The sequence below is a fragment of the Bos indicus genome, chromosome 2 (genome assembly GCF_029378745.1).
Source record: "Bos indicus isolate NIAB-ARS_2022 breed Sahiwal x Tharparkar chromosome 2, NIAB-ARS_B.indTharparkar_mat_pri_1.0, whole genome shotgun sequence".
NCBI classification, from domain to species: domain Eukaryota; kingdom Metazoa; phylum Chordata; class Mammalia; order Artiodactyla; family Bovidae; genus Bos; species Bos indicus.
In genome coordinates, this window is record NC_091761.1 from 34,939,591 (window position 1) to 34,956,014 (window position 16,424).

Consider the following 16,424-nt stretch of genomic DNA (forward strand, 5'->3'; position numbering starts at 1 on the left):
ACCCCTTGACTAAGACGCAACTAGCCCCCTCCCAGCTGGAATATCCACATTTCTGCACTTTTTCTCAAGGGATGGAGACCTGGCTTGGGCTGGATGGGCGCAGGAAGTCCACTGTAGAAGAGATGGAGTGGTGCCCCACAGATAACCTCCTAAAGCAAGTTTTAAGCTCACTGGTTAAATATCGACCTTTCATGAGTTTGTTCTATGAGTACTTTCCCCACTCCAACCCCTCCCTATCCCCCCAAAATAAAACAGTCAAGAAATGTAGGCCATTCTCTGTTTTCATTTACGGATTCACCACACAACTCCAAGGCCTTGTATTTAAAGACCGGAATTTTCAACATCTGACTAAAGCTGCGGTCAACAGCCTACTTTGACAAGCATTTAAATTACACACTTCTCTTGCCGAAAGCCTCCCTCTTGACTTTGTGAAATTTCAATAAATATTTAATTTCTTATTAAAGACCCTCCATTTCCTGCTCATGTTATTTCCTACTTACAGATATAAGAAAGCGTGTACATTTTCCCGAAGGGGGAAAAAAAAAAAAAAACGAGTGTAACAAAGTGAACTCGACTCACAGGGAATTAAGTAGTTGTAAATAAGACAGAAAAAAGTAATTACTGGTAGTGGTATATTAACAAATTTAAGAGGAAAATGGGATATAGTTCCCACTACACAGACTGCCCCATATTGGAGTAGAGACAGGCTATTCTTCCTCAGCCCTTAAAAATAATCACCTCTAATTAAATTTTCAAACTGTAAACTGCTTTCAAACACCATAGAGTTTTACCAGATTTATTTTACTTGTTATACACAGACAATACAAACGAGCAAAAAACAAAACGTTTCTCAATGGAGTGTGTCCTTGTATAAATTATTCAGTTCACAGACAAAACGAAACAAATATAAAAATCACAACATTAGATTTACAGAAGAGCCAAAATATACACACGTTTAGACCCTGAATTCCTATTAGGAAAAAAAATCCCCCCAATGGACTGGAATCTAGATTGAGTATTGTGTATGATGCATATTTCACATTAGTTTTAAAGTACAAAAAAAAAAGTATAGGTTTGCTACACAACATTAGAAATTCTACTAATCTATTTTCAGGGGGATCAGTGCTCCTTATCAAATATAACAAGACTTAGAGGGGGGAATAAACAGTCTTACTTGCATTAATGCTAGTGTTTTCCCAAGGAAGTCAAATTTCAGCTGTTTCTAGGTGGCGGGGAAATCATTTTCAAAACTAAAATGCAGTAAAATATACAACTCACACAATTCATCTTCACTAGACTACACTATAGTTAACCAACAATTCAGTCATCTATATCATTAGTAGAATATTCATTACAAAGATTTACAGCATATAAAGGTGGAGGGGGGAACTGAAAGATATTCAGAAACAGTTTGTCAGCATATTTGGCACCTGCACAGACCAGTAATGGATTTGGCACTTTGGGGAAAAACAAATAAGGCAAAATAATATTGCTGATGTCGAGCTATTCTATTTAGAAGGAAAGGGGAAAAAACATGTAACTCGTTAACTTTGCTTTGCAGGCATCATGCCACTTAATCGACTTGCCTATGAACAGACACCTATCCTTTACAGGTGTTTGATCAGATTCTCCTTAGCTATTGGTGTGCAGTAGGGCACAGGGTAGTTATTTCATGCAGTGGATTGAGGAGAAGTGAGAAACTCTTCATTATCTAGTCTTTCGAGTTTCCAGAGCCTCTTAGAATACTGTTAATAATCTCACAAGAAAACATTTTCAGGGGCGGGGGGAGTTGGAGAAAAAGGAAAAGAAATGAATGAGAAAGTTTAAGCGTGAACTGGTTTTGTGCCTTGACAATGTGAATAAAAACTAGCCATTCGTTACAATAAATTAACACTATATACAGTCATTTCACAGGCTTTGTTCCACTAGAATTATTAACATCCCTACCATCCATCCATCCATCCACTCGGGGATAAGAAAGGACGCGCTGGGTGGGTCCAGGTTCTACAGTCAACATCCTACGGTTAATGGGGAGGCCGAGACTTGGCGGGTCGGAATCGCTGCTGCCTGACAGGACTGCCCAGGTCTCCTAAAGGTGAAGAGTTTCATGAGGAGAAAGACAAGGAGAGGGTGAGAAAAAGACGAGGGAGTTGGGGGGAACTGTTAGGATAACTTCACAGAAGGAGAGTAAGTAGGCAAACCAAAAAGGTTTACAGCCAAGTTGAAGGTCGGTGCGCTAACTGCAGAAACTGCTGTGCAAAAAAAAAAAAAAAAAGTTAAAATCACACTCTGGAGACCTGTACTAATTCGCTGCAGACGGTGTTCGAGGGTCAAATAAACTGAGGGAGTGCGCGAGGTGGGGCGTGAGCAGGAGGCGCAGGGGAAGAGGCGCGAGGAGCCGGCAGGGGCCGGGCCGCGGCGGGGCGCGGGGCCGGGGCGGGCATAGGCCGGCCTAGCTGTGCGAGTAGAAGCCGTAGTAGCCGCCTATGTCCTTGGCGCAGTTCTTCTCGCAGTCCCGCTGAGCCAGCACCTCGCTCTTGAGCGGGGACGAGCTCTCGGACACCGGCGTGTCGGCGGGCGAGATCCGCCTCCGTTTGGCCTGCTCGTAAATCCCCGAGTCGCTCGAGTCGATGGACTTGATAGAGGAGGGCGTCTCGATCCAGCTGGAGTCGGACAGGTCCTTGGGCTTGGCGTCCTCGGCGGCGCCCGGCGGCAACGGCGAGCGCTCGGCGGCCAGGCCCTCGGCCTCCTCGCCCAAGTAGGGGTTGGCGCCGGCCATGCGCGCGGCGGCCGCGGCGCTGTTGGGCCAGCAGGGCAGCACCGAGCCCGACTTGGCGCCGCAGTACTGCGGTGGGCTGCGCGCGCCCCAGCCCGACGGGTCGGCATAGTAGCCGAGCGGGCGGCCAGTGCAGCCAGCCGCCTGCAGCGGCAGCGCCTTCACGCCCGCCGCCGCGTACGAGAGCAGCGTGGCCGCGTTGCCCGCGAAGTCCGTGGCCGTGTCGTAGGCCGAGGCGGCGAAGTCCAGCCGGTTGTTGGCCGGAGTCACAAACCAGCGCTGCGGCGACGGCGCGCCCGGGTCCTCGGCCTGCTGCGGCGACAGCAGCCCGTTGGTGTGCGGCACGCTGCGGTCCGTGCCCGGCCCGGGGCCGGCGCCCGCGCCTGGGTGGAAACGGGCCTTGGCGTAGTTGCTCACGAACTGGTCCTGCAGGAAAGACCCGGCCATGGCGTAGCGGGCCCCGGGCACGATCTGCGAGCGCGGGGAGTCGTTGGGCGAGGGGGTCAGACGGTCCATGTCGCAGCCGGTGTAGATCCTGCGAGGGAGGGAGAGAGAGAGAACCGAAGGGTGGCGCAAGGTCCTTTCGGGGGCGCTAAAGAGAAGACCACCCCTGGTCGCCCACCCCTACACTCTCCACGTGTAACCTGCCGTCCAGGATAAAGACAGACAAAAGGTCACAGACTTGCATCCTCTCCAAAATAAATCGTGAAATTATAAATTAACCGATTGGTCCATTCAGGGACCTAAAGCTGATACAGATGAAGAGGAAGGCTTCGCTCCTCTCTTGCGCTCTCTGACCAAGTGCACCGAGGGCCGAGAGAAGAGCACAGCAGGGGATGCTCACCCACTTCCCCAATATACGTGCTCACATTGAGGCAGATCTGCCCAGGGGGCTCAGGTGGCTTTTGCCCAGTGGGCCTTTCTTCTGCGGTGAGAATTTCTGAGTGAAATTTCTAAACCGGTTACCCATTCCACCCTTTTAAGACCACTTTCTTCCATCTGACACACACGCGGGGACCCCCCTGGTAGTGAGCATCAGACTGGCCTTGGACAGTCTTCTGAGACCCGAGGGTTACTGCTGGAAGCCTCCATGGCACTTACTGTCTATTGTTTTCCCCTGTGTGTTCCTTTAACCACCCCCCCCCCCAAACCATACAAACTAGAATTACTACGAGGAAATAAAGTCATCAATCAATAAAATTATTTTACAGAGGAAAAGTATTCTTTGAGCTTCTCTCCCCAGCTTTTGATTTGTTACTGTTAAAAAAAAAATGTGGGCAAACTCTTAAAAGTACAATTATCAACCTCCGCCAAGAATCTCCCACTGGTAACAGCTCATCCTTATACAACTTGACTATGTTCCAGGCACCCTTGTCTAGGGCTGTACAGATCATTATTTAACCATCACAATTTTCCAAGTTAGGTACCATTATTATCCTACCTTACAGATGAAGAAATTGAGTCAAAGGAAAGTTAAATAACTTGCCCAACCACAGACAGTGATTGTGTTACTGGAAATTACCTTAGATAAGATAATCAAAGGTTCATTCTAGGCCCCACAGGGGCCTATAAGATCCCATTAGAATTGAGAAGGAACCAGAGACTGGATCAAGATTGGTAGACATATTTTCTCATACACATCACACACATGCTCACACATAAATGTTTTAATCTTTAATCAACAGACTGTTTTGAAAGAGAAACTTGTCAGACCTCAATACTTTGGGGTCTTGTCAGACCTCAATACTTTGGGGAGGAGATTCCCTAGTGAGTGGCCAAGCAAACACCCTGGTCCCCCTGAACTCTTTATTGCTCTCCCTGTTTCTCCAAAAGTGAGCCAGGCCCAAATAACCAAGGTAAGGTGGAAAGAGTGTCAAAAACCATTCTATGCTAAGCCATAAATCTCTAAGACAGCTATTCGCATAGCTAAGGAAGCTTTTTATGATAAATATATAGTGACTTAAGAATCAAACAGAAGTGGCTTTTCCAACAGAAGTCAGGCAGAAGAGGGACAAATGAGGGTTATGCCGTGGCTGCTCGGATGCAGTTTCCTGACTGAACAAAATTTCCCTCCTGAAACTTAATTCCAGTCTCAAATAAGAACAAGTAGAGGGAGGCAGGAAGGGAACATAACCAGCAAGGTGTAAATATCTTCTCTGTTTACCACCACATTTAAAAGGAAAAGAAAAAAAAAAACAATCTGCAAAAGATACAGTTTATATGCCCATCCAGGTCCCAAGCCACTTGGGATTACCGAACTGATTTGTGCAAAATAAAATGCTTTGGAACAGATGTTCGCAGCAGAATTAAAAGCTCAAAATCTACAAGACCCCCCTAGTACAGAGACCAGTATCTCTGGTCTCCTGGGCCACACGCTTTCCACTGTGCTGAGCCCACCTTTTTAGACTGTGAGGAAGGACTAGAGTAGCCAAGTTTTTCTTTCTTTTTTTCTTTTTTTCCTGGGGAATCATACTGACGAGGCTTGCTTCCTTTGGATCACTTTTGAAGGATACACTTGACAGAGTGTATAACTGTATAGTTATAGTGTATAACTAACTTAATAGTTACAGTGTATAACTGTTGATGATTCTCTTCAATTTCTTATAAAAATATCAGGAGGGAAGTTTGGTATCTACCTGGAGAGAGCCACTTGTCTCCTCCACAAATTTAATCTATTCCTAATCAAAGATAGCTTCAACTCTGTAGTTCTAGCCCCAGCACTTAATGCAAGCCATGAAATTAAAATTAATGTATCCTTTCCTTCTATAGTCAGACAAAAGTGAAGGGATCCCCACAGTCCAGATTTAGATCTTGCCCTATAACTCTTAGTGAACTCCTCGGCACTGTACCTGGGCTCTGAGCCTCCGAGCGAGAGAACGCCAGAACAAGGGTTCAGTTTACACCTACTGTTGCCCCCAGAGGACAGCATTTTGATAGACAAGAAATGGAGATAGATAAGGGAGGCCTGAAGAAAAGGAAACCAGCACATTTAATTAAAACACACCTAGATACAAATGATAAAAGAGGAAATATTTTTCTTTCAAAGCATAAATAATACACTGCAACAGCACCTGGGTCCTTCCCAAAGCCTGAAATGACTGCACCATCAGCTGTGCTCGTGAACTTGCCTGTAATGGGTGCACATTTTTATTCAGTCCATGGTAAACTTGCACAGGAAAAGCTATTACACAAAACTTGGAAATGGGTAAATAAAAGTCACATATGCCAAGGAGACTGTAACAACTGCCAGAGCCACATGCACTTTCAGGCAGAATCGGGCGGTTTCAGACACAGACAATCTGAGCTGAGCATCTGCAGCACCACACACAACTCCCCATACCGGGAACCAGGGCAGCTTCCCCAGCCAGCCAGCCCCAGGGTCCCCGCCAGCAACTTTGTAATTCATATGAAAGCTAAAAATAGGTGGAGGAAACCTTTGACCCAAACACAGAAGTACCAAGCCAGGTCACCAGAGAGAAGAGGACCATCAAAAAAGAAAGGGAAAACCCAGGAAACAACTTTGTTTTCACACTTTCTAGCTTCCAAAAGCCTTGTACAAAACAATCCACCTTTGACCCAAACCCAATTCCACAGATTTGAGAAGAAAGGTGCAAAACTACTTACGTATCATAATTATCCCGAAATCCTTTAGCAAAGGGGTTGTGATCTATTTTCAGTTGTGTAATCTGGAAAAGAGAAAAAAAAGATTAATATAATTTTACTTCTTATACAAAGCAGGGTGTTTAAGAATATGTCATCTGCCACTTTTTACAGGGGCTAAAGGCCTACAATTTTATTAAATAGCAAGGCTTCCCTAACTGAAATTTTTGAGGGAGTGGGTGGAAAGGTGAAAAAAGTATGATGAAAGTTATGTTTAAATTAATGGTGACTAAAACTAAAGTATAGCTTTCCATTAGCTCTCCCATTTGTCCTGAACTGGTTCAAAATGCTCATTTTAAAAAATGCTTGTTATGTAAACGCACTTACTCAGGCAAAAATTTTTCAGGGGCACTTGAATTCATTCCTAAAAAATGTTGCCTATCTTAAATGCTTCATCATATTTTTAAGTTAGTTGCTTCTAATACACAACTTGAAGAACCCACAAGTTGCATCTTGAAATCAGTTTTGATTGAAAATAAATGCATATCTTTCATTTATGCTATTTTCCTGTTTTAAAAGAAACACTATCACTTCTAGTAGTCAAATCAACAGTAGTAAAATAAGTTTTTGCAAACTTGCAAATGAGTGCTAGGAAGCTCACTCCATAGTCCCCAGTAATTTGATTTATTTTAGTTTTTAAATCATGAATGTGCGTTTCTTTCGATAACCCAGAAACTGATGTTTGAAAACTAAATCAAAATTCCCAAGAGGCTCTAGAAATCCTGGTCACCTTGAAGGTGGCCCGGTGACCCGCGTCGGAGACGAATAGGAAGCGTTTTCCCACCGGTTAGGTATACAAGGAAGGTGCCCAGCAGGCCCCTAGCCCTACTCTTAAAAGGCACAGCAGAGCCAGCTGTGGCGGATGTTGGTGCCCGAGCCGGGGATGGCCCCCCGTACCGCCGCGGGCCGGGGGAAGCCTGCGTCGCCCGCCGCGCGCCCAGCCCCCAGGCCTCCTTACATCGGTGTTCTGGTAGGCAGTGACGGCGATGAATTGAGTTTCGGGAAAAGTGAACGTCTGCACGCGGCCGGGCTGGCTGGTGTCCTCCGTGCCGTCCTCGTTCACTTCCACTACATGCAGGCGGGGCTGGTACTTGTGCAAGGATTGCAAAACCACCATCTGTCCGGCGGAAAGAAAGGGAAGCGCCCGGCGGCACGTTAGTGCGGTCTGCGCGCATGGGGCTGTGAGCCGCGGGCCGTGTGGAGTCTGCGAGAAGCCCGCCGCCCCGGGAAACTGATCGCGGGCCTCGCCCGGCTGGTGACTGGCTGGCGGAAGCAGACCTGTCTCCGTTCCACCGGAGCACGCAACGCCCGAGCACCAGAGGAAAACCGAACCCGACCGCCCAATCCTCAGGGCCCTTCTCCCAATTTTCCTTTAAGGAGCAACACAGATTTTCACAACCTGCAGATCCTGCGCGTTTCCTTCTCAAAATCAACCAAATATTTGTACTTGTGAAGGTTGGGAACTCGGTAATTGGGCGAGGGAGGGGGGAAGGGGGAACAAGAACAACTTTGTAGCTTAATATAATTTGGGAGGACGGAAATCGAATTTTTTAAAAGTATTTTTAATGAAGCAAAGAAACATGTGTCGTTCCTCATGTTAATTTAAAGTGATGAACTGGATCTTAGGCAGGAACGAGTGTGTATAAGTGAGTGTGTGTGAGAGAGAGAGAGAAATGAGCGCTTGAGCCACTGACCTGCCCATTGTTGTTGGACGCTCCTTTGTTGTTTGTAAGTTTTAATTTTCCAAAAGAGATTTCTTGACGCATCCAGTGAGCCCCCGTGTTGGGGGAATCCGGATGCATATAGACCCGATTTCCTAGAGAAAGAGACAAGTTGTTTACATGTGCCCGGGGCACTGCCCAGTCCCAACTCCTCACCACGTTGGACACACACACATACATAGACACACACCCCTTATTCCACAGTAAGGCCCATTAGCTGGGCTTTTATAAGGCCGTGCTTTCTTCCTATTAACTGGGAATGATTAAAATAGCTTTTGCATAATCCTCCCCCTTCTCGTCGCTCAGTCTCTCCCCCTATCCTCCTAGTTTCCTTTTAGAAGTCATTGGCCGATCGTTTTAAAAAGTCGCTCGAGCCAGTCCACAAAGGCTTTAATTAATCATTCTCACCTAAATAAGTGTCAGGAAGACGTGTTAATTGGAAGGACTTGCCTTGCACATTGGTGTCCGCTTTGCCGCAAGGAACCCATTTGCCTCCTTGAAACCTCCAGTGATTGGGATCCGCCAAAATCACATCCACAAAAATATTGTAATGAGCCGTGGGATCGAGACCAGAAATGTTAAAACTTAAAAAAGGAAACATGCGCCTATTTAAATTAGGGAGGGGGGAGACAACAAGGGGGAAAAAAAAAACATAAATGTTAAAGATTAAATGCAAGAATCGCGGCGCCAGATAGCAAAGCAAAACTTATTCTCTCAGCATCGATGAGCGAACGTTTGCTGGATCGGAAATAGGGTGGTGGGGGAGAAAAAGAAGAGGGACTGAAGTCTGGGAGATCTGCGGATGAACTGGAATGGGAAGTCGGCAGGTATCACTGCCCAGGTGGAAAGCGAGGTTGGCGACCCGAATCTCCACCTGTCGGTGTATCCGGCATTGATGCCTCCCTCCCATCTCCCGGCCACAGGCCAGGGCTCTCCCCCTCTCTCTCTTTCCTTTCTCCGGCCACTGACTGGCTCTCCGACCACCTTTCTAGAGCGGGAACCCCCCCGCCCCCCGCCCCGCTCCCCGACATCACCGCGGTGGTTATACCTTCCACTTTCCGTTTTTCCAACACCAGCCAACTCTAGGACGCGCCAGAGCGCCTTCCACTCCGCTCCCGACCCCAAATCCTCGCTGCCGCGGCGGTCACAGCCCGGGTACACATGCCCCCCGGCCGCGCCTGGAGCAGCGGCAGCCAAGAATGTAACATTACCTTCCCTGTTTGGTGATGATCATCTCCGTTTGGTGCCGGTGAAATTTCAGCCAAAGGGGCCTGTTGCACAGGTACACTTGCGCTTTGCCAGGCACCAGCCCGGGCTGTGTGGAGGAGAACTGGTAGAACGGGGCTCCTTGGTAGGAGTGGCCGTACTGCTGTGGGTAGGGGTAGCCGGCGGCGGGGTAGCCCTGCGGTGAGGAGTTGGACAGGAGGCTGTTGTAGGCTCCGTTGGTGATGACCGGGTGGTGGGCCATGTAGCGGCTGGGGCTGCCGATGGAGAAGGCGGGGTGAGCCGGTCCGTGCTGGCCGGGGTACGGGAACATGGCACTGGGAGCAGTGGCCGCAGACTGTGGCTGGCTGGACTGAGAGAGGAGGTAGCGATCTGCAGCAGAGCCATCGAAACTGTGACGAAGCTCAGAGACCCCGTCCAAGACAGGAGAGAGTTTACTTCTCTGGACGTCCCCTGGTGAGTCCTTGGAGTCAGGAAAATTGTCTGTATCTGACTGATTCGTCATCCCCCTGGTAATTTTTTTCAAAGGTGAACTTCTCTCCAGGTTGTCAGTGGTCGAGATAATGGGATGATCGTGCAAGACAAGCTCAGATCCGCCTGAATGTGGGTAGCTGCTGCTCACATTGAGAAATTTCTTGGAGAGCATGATAGAAGGAGAAAGGCAGTGCTCCAGCTGCATAGCTCTAGAACCTGAACACTCGCCCTCCTGTCCCTGGTTTTTAAAGTCCTATTTATCATAAACTAGAAATCCACAGACCCCCTCACTAGACAGAAAGCACTTCAACCAGCAAATGCTTCTCAAAGGTTTGATTTACTTTTTTTTTTCCCTGGGAGAAGAGATTGGCCAATTGACACTATGCAGCAATCAGAAAAGGCTCACTTTTGATCTTGCTGCTTGTGCAGCCGATGAAACGGCTCCTGCCATTGGTTAACTGCTGACAGTAATTTAATTAGATAGACATTAATTAGGATAATCACCTGGCTCCTGGTCGCAGCGATCATGGCAAATTGAAGGGGATGATTTTATTGTTGGTTTAGGGGGGTGGGGAATGTGTGTTGGTTTTACGTGAGCACTGTTGTGTCACCTTTAAGCTTTGTGACCACTGCTTTAGGAAGATTCAAAGATGTGCAATTTACTAAACATTTCCTACCTTCCCCCTCCCCCTCCTTTGGAGCTGAGGGGCGGAGGAGGGAATTCGACGATGCTAGGAGACTTTTCGGATCTGAATGAGCCAAATATTCAGTTGAATGTAACGATTTCAAGTGCAAAGTATACAAAGCGCGAGCCGGTGGCCTCTTCTCGCCCTGTAAAAGTTCCAGAGTCTGTCTTTTCCAGTTAATACAGAAGCACAAGACACCTGAGCCAGTCCTTTGTGATCAGGTCCTGCGTGTCCTCAACGAACACCCCCACCAACACACACCCTTTTAACTCCATACAGAAATAAATAAATCACTGCTACTGAGCGCCACAGCCATGAAAGTGAGCGGGAAGGGGGAGTCGTGGGGGAGAAAAGCAAGCAATTCAGCCACCCCATCCACCCACCTCGGGAAGATTCGGTTTCTTGGTTGAGCACAGAAACAGTGACAATCAATGATCTCCTTTTTAAGTTTTGAAATAATCATAAGCTGTCGGGTTGAAGTGCCTTAATGTATTTGCAGTGATGTTTACGAGGTCTTTCTTAAATATTTAATCAGCGAGCTTGGTCGCAGATTATCTGAAGAGCATCTAACTGGGGGCAGGCGCCATGCATCCCTCACGTCCCACTGCACTTCCTTCTCTCCGAGGTACGGCCTTGGCGACAGGTTCAAAAGCCTCGCCAGGAAAAGAGAGGGCCGAATCCTCGCGCAAATCGGTTCGCTAGAAGCGCTGATCTGGGGAGACAGAGTGGAAGTGGTGTCAACGCAGTGATCTTTATGGAAGACTCGTGTGTGTGTGTGTGTGTGTGTGTGTGTGTGTGTGTGTGTGTGTGTGTGTGTGTAATGTTTATATAATCTGGAGGAGAGAAAAAGAATCCATGCCAATAATTTTAAAATGAGAAAGAATTTAAAGAGGGATAGAGAAAAGAACCAGTTTAAAAGGATGTTGGCACAAATAGATAGCACGAAGCCCAAAGCAACCCCGAGGTGTAAGAAGAGATCTCCTGGTACTGGTTCCACGGAGCAACTCAGTCTCCGCCCGAACCAGAGAGCCAAGAGCAGCAGAGGGTTCACCGCCCAAAGCTGCTTCGCGTGGCGGGCACCCGCCAGCCCGCCCTCCTGTGGCTTTCCCGGGACGGCCGAGCCGCGCGGGAACCAGGAGGAGGAGCGCAGCGCCGGAGCTCGGCTCGACCCCGCGTGCTGGCTGGCGGGCCGGCTCCAGGCGGGGCACCGCGGGGGCCGGCGGCGGGAGAAGCCACCCCCGCGCTCGGCGCTCGGCGCTCGGCCCTAGGCCAGCCGCCTTGCTCCGGCTCCATTGTCTAAGGTCTCTAAGCGGCCCGAGAGTAGGCTCCCTAGCACCCAGGCGATCGCGAGGGGGAGCCGCCCGGATACCCGGGGAGCGCGGAGGCTGGCGCGTACCCCAGGGGGACACACTCTTTCTGTGCCGGAGGCTTGGCCTGGGCGCCTCCGCCCGGTGGAGCTCATGCCTTCTTCTAAGAGTGTATCTGCCTTCCCCTCGCCCCCGCCGCTCCCGGGGGGAAAGGGCGCCCAGGACACTGGGTGTGTCCTGCCTTGATAGCGAGGGGTTTCCAGACTCGACCTGTGCCTACGCGGGAGCATTTGGAGAGCGCCGCCTGGGTGGGCCCAGCGGTCAGCGTCCAGCCCGGACTGCGCCCCGGTGGCGGTTGGGGCGCCTCGGCCGCAGAGGGCATCAGCTGTGGCCTCCACCACGGCGCCGCAAGCAAGGTCCGACGCGGGCGGCCCAGGGCTGGAAGGGTTGATGACCAGATGTCCCAGACTCAAGCCGATATAGTTTTCTGGGAGAAAAATACAGCCAGACCCCATTTTCCTTTAAAAAGCTTCATAAACAAGCAGGGGCTTAATTACTAAGGTGTTGGGAGGTGGGGGAAGGGACCGTGGCTATGACATTATTGATGCTTTTTTTTCCCTTTTGCCCTGTTTGGCCTACTGTTGCTTTCCTTTCATTAACTTCTTTGTCCCTGAATGCCTTTCTTTCCACTGTTTCCAAGGTTGCCCACCTCCCACTCCCTCAGTGGGACAGAGCCTTAAGTGTGTAGCAAAAAAGCAGAGACTCTACCTGGGCTCTTTGTCAGGTTTTTTTTATTCCTAGTACCCTGAGTTGGCTTTTTTTAAAAATGAAGAATGCTAAAATGACATGTTAAAGTTCAGAAGAGGGAGAGTACACCTCGCTCAGTTTTTAAGGCATTGGATTGGAAGATAAACAGGAACACTCACTCAGATAATCAGGATTCATTCAGTGATTCCTCAATACAGGTTTATGCCTTTAATATGCATGCTCAAGAAGGAAAACTAAGGTTTTTCTCAAGATCAGCACATCTGCTCTTGACTCATACTTCTGTAGAGCTGGGCTTCCCAAACTTTAAATATGCATATGACCCACACCAGGATTCTGGATTCTGATTCAGTAGGTCTGTATGTATGATGAACTCCCAGAAGACTCAGGTGCTCCTGGTTCAAGCAGATCACACTGAATAGTGAGGCTGGAGTTTTTCATGCCCCCATACTAGTCTAAGAGGAAGGCAGGACATGTGAGGCAAGTTTTGGTTCTAGTGCAGCAAAATCCATAAATGTGCTCATATAAGCACACATGTACACACACACCTGAAGTGGCTTATAGAGCCTGTGGTTAAATAAGTTGTTTCAATGCCCACCTAGGCTATCAGGCTGCTGCTGCTAGCTAAAATAGCTGTGCACTCCAAGACAAAAGTGTTCACAGAGCCTCTTCTTTGGGCATCCTTTTGATGGACTCCAAACCTATAAAAATTTAGGTTTTTTGCTAGAAGGGATTTTGAAATTGGGAACGTCTCCAACATGAACCAAGTGGGAGAACGTGAGATGTGACTGTGGGAAGTCCAGGAAGATGAGGTGATCAAGCAAGAACAAAAGGCAGGCCTTGTATAAGCCTTCTCAGTCGTTTTATTCACTCAGGAGCTATTTTTCAGGGGACTAAAGTGAAAGACAAAGAAAAAAAAGTTTCAAATGGAATGTTGAGAACAACCCTTCGATTACTCAGACCTTCTTCTGAGCGCATATTGTACCAAAAAAATCTTTACTAGCTCTCATGAACAGTATCTGTGCAAGAAGTCACAGAACCTTATTTATGTATGGGGGAAAATAATGTATGAAAAAAAAACCCAGCTTGCACACAAGTTTAAAACAGGCAAAAGGAAAACTTCTACTAACTTCAACTCTTATATTTTAATTGTAAATGGTTGGCTGTTATAATCCCAACAATTAATACATATTACATATCCTACATAAAATATACCATCACTGTCTTTAAAAGAAGAAACCACAGGACAATCAAGAAATGCTCAAAACACCTCTCATTCCACCAAAAATGAGGCTGTGAAACATATTGGGAGTTTAAGCCACTTCCACTTAAGTTTCTAGCAACTTTTCATTAGGCTACCAAGGAAAGCCTAGGATTATTTAAATAGGACAGTAATTTGGTTCATCATATTATTCATACCACCTCTAGCAGAGGCTAAGTCTCAATTCTAAATCCCCAAGTAAACTCCCCTTTAATGAAGCCTTAGAAACATTTTTACCATATTTTCACAAAGGGAGAGACAGAATTAAATGTTATTTGTCTCCATACTTTTTGCACATTTCTTGGAGGCCCTGGTAGGGTACTGTCCCATGAATGAATACTAATGAGAACAATTACTTATGTACATCAAGTTAGAAACAGGATGAAATATCTCTGAAAACTGCCATTAGTCAAATTTTTGTCTTTATCAGGAAACTGGGTCTTTCTCAGTTAATTTAAGATGAGAGAAAACAATGACAAACTTATTGCTTATGTACTCAAGATATTAATTAACATTATGGCTCCATTTCTCATTTTGCTTGAAGACATTACACACCTTCTACAGCGGTCTCAGCTAAAGTCTAGTGAAGTATGCAGCAAGCAACTAACTCCCAATTTCAACACTGTTGGTGGAATGTACCCTTTAAAAAGAAAATCACAGAAGTCTAAATTTAAATTGCCTCCCTTTTCTTCTTATATTACTTATCTGAAATACTGGAAGTATAATGTGTTAACAAGATATTGAGTATACAATATTAACTTGTGACAAATACTTTTAATATGTCAACATTTTTCTGGGTGACTCACTAATGAGGTAGCCACTCATTAATGGCAGGCATTTTACATTTGTGAAGTTTTGTTATCATACTGATGTTTTGTGTTACCTTAAATTGCAAAGGGAAACATATCGTTGTGTGAGATTTCTAGAGCACTGTCAAATGTTATTCTATCAATTCCACCCAGTGCCAAAAAGACCTCAGGAGACATAGATTGTAAATGTATTTTATTTTGTAAGCAACAATCAAAATATATTTGTGTTACTGATTTCAAATATTAAACGGGATCTTAACAAAATTTGTCCACTTTGATGTATTCTTATACAACTTTGGAATCTGCAAAGACCCTGACTAAAGAAATAGAAGTAATTGCACAATGGAGACTGAAGGTGTTACAGTGCTGCAAATGATGCCAGATGTCTTATTTTTAACCAAATACACCTTCAGAGGTCCCTTGATTTTGAGCATTAGGAACAACAGAGGACTATACACTGAAAGTATCACTAAAAGCTTTTTCCATTACTTTATTTAAATACAACAGTATCCAACATAGCTGCTAAACACTGGACAATATTTGAAGTCATAAGTACATCCACATGTTCCTCCAAATGACGTTTGGGGTCCTAAAAGAAAAAAAGAATACGGAAAGGGAAAAAAAAAAAAACAAGAACCATATTACTGGTAGACGAATTGCTTAGATTTTTTTTTAGTAGCTGATGAAATCGGTAAAGAAAACCAAACTTAAATGTATATATATATATTTTAATATTTTGTTTTCCTAATATACTATTATATTTTCAGGATTACTAAATCTGTTAAAATGTTAAGGAGCTGATAAAATAAATGAAAGGTTGATTTACACAATGTTATGACTGCAGCAGAAATATAAAGAGTCACAAGGAATTCTATACAGTTTGAAATCATCTGATAAAAAAAGTTAAGAGCATTTTATATGTATGTATAAGCCTGATTATAGGTGTATATTTTCTGCCATTCACATATATTCAACGTCTGAGAGAGTACTTTGCTCAAAGCAGACACATACCAATAGGCAAGAGTTCAATGTAAATCTCATCACTTCCTCTATAATTTTAATTTAATATCTATATGATTTTAATATTTCACAAATAGTACTTTAAATCAGAAATACTCTTGGATCAATAGTTACTATTAGTAACTTAAAAATTTAAATACAATTTGGATCAATTCTAAAATGTTAAGAATATTTCATGTAGCTATTTTGAAAAAATGTATCACAGAAAAGAATAGAGGTACAATCCATTAATTTAAACCTGATCAAATCTGTATTTGAAATATGAGTTAAAAATAAGGCTTAAAGTTGCACTGTAATAAAGGAAGTTAAATTAAAATGCTTAATATACATTTATGTTTAAGGCTGAGCTGATTGAAATATTTCAGCTAAAAACTTGAAAGCTTTGATATAAAGGGTATACATTGTACAAAATAAAAAATTCTCAATTAAAGCATTATTTTCTTATATGAATTGCTAAAATACCAAGAATCCTAACTTTAAAAAAATGTTCACCACTGAAACTACTTCTTGGCTGTTGCTTTCTGAACTACAATTTCAATACGTTGATTTCTTTAAAACACCCAGACACACAACACGCTACAGATAATTTCAAATAACCAGACCATAATATTAAATTTTCTTTAGTTAAAAAAAACAAGCCTTAGGGCATTTTAGGTGAATGAGTCTAACACTGGCGAGAGAAAAAGACACTGGTCTGATTCCATTATAGCCAGTTTTGCCT

At 45.4% G+C, this 16,424-nt stretch overlaps 2 protein-coding genes across 3 annotated transcripts in view; both read right to left on the minus strand.

Annotated features, from left to right (window-relative positions):
* Window positions 1-347: 347 nt before the first annotated feature.
* On the minus strand, window positions 348-11,634 carry TBR1 (T-box brain transcription factor 1). Its single transcript, XM_019985145.2, has 6 exons — window positions 9,369-11,634; window positions 8,608-8,762; window positions 8,131-8,252; window positions 7,395-7,553; window positions 6,401-6,462; window positions 348-3,311 (listed from the first exon to the last, which is right to left on the minus strand). Exons 1-6 carry the CDS (start codon window positions 10,058-10,060, stop codon window positions 2,453-2,455), a joined length of 2,049 nt encoding a protein of 682 aa, XP_019840704.2. The 5' UTR covers window positions 10,061-11,634; the 3' UTR covers window positions 348-2,452.
* A 3,225-nt stretch (window positions 11,635-14,859) lies between these two features.
* The window catches only part of PSMD14 (proteasome 26S subunit, non-ATPase 14), a 107,434-nt gene continuing 105,869 nt past the window's right edge, over window positions 14,860-16,424 (minus strand). For both annotated transcript variants that reach the window (XM_019971867.2, XM_070804295.1), the window contains one exon: window positions 14,860-15,272. In XM_019971867.2, the coding sequence (XP_019827426.1) occupies window positions 15,174-15,272 (99 nt within the window). In that variant the 3' untranslated portion in view covers window positions 14,860-15,173. The remainder of the gene's footprint in view (window positions 15,273-16,424) is intronic.

Bases quoted from the DNA above. Each gene is read 5' to 3' on its own strand.
- TBR1 (XM_019985145.2), bottom strand. From the start codon at position 10,060: ATGCAGCTGGAGCACTGCCTTTCTCCTTCTATCATGCTCTCCAAGAAA. The intron at 8,253-8,607 runs GCAAGTCCTTCC...CTCTTTCTCTAG, and splicing joins AGCGGACACCAATGTGCAAG to GAAATCGGGTCTATATGCAT. The intron at 7,554-8,130 runs GTCAGTGGCTCA...TCCGCCGGACAG, and splicing joins CGTCCAACAACAATGGGCAG to ATGGTGGTTTTGCAATCCTT.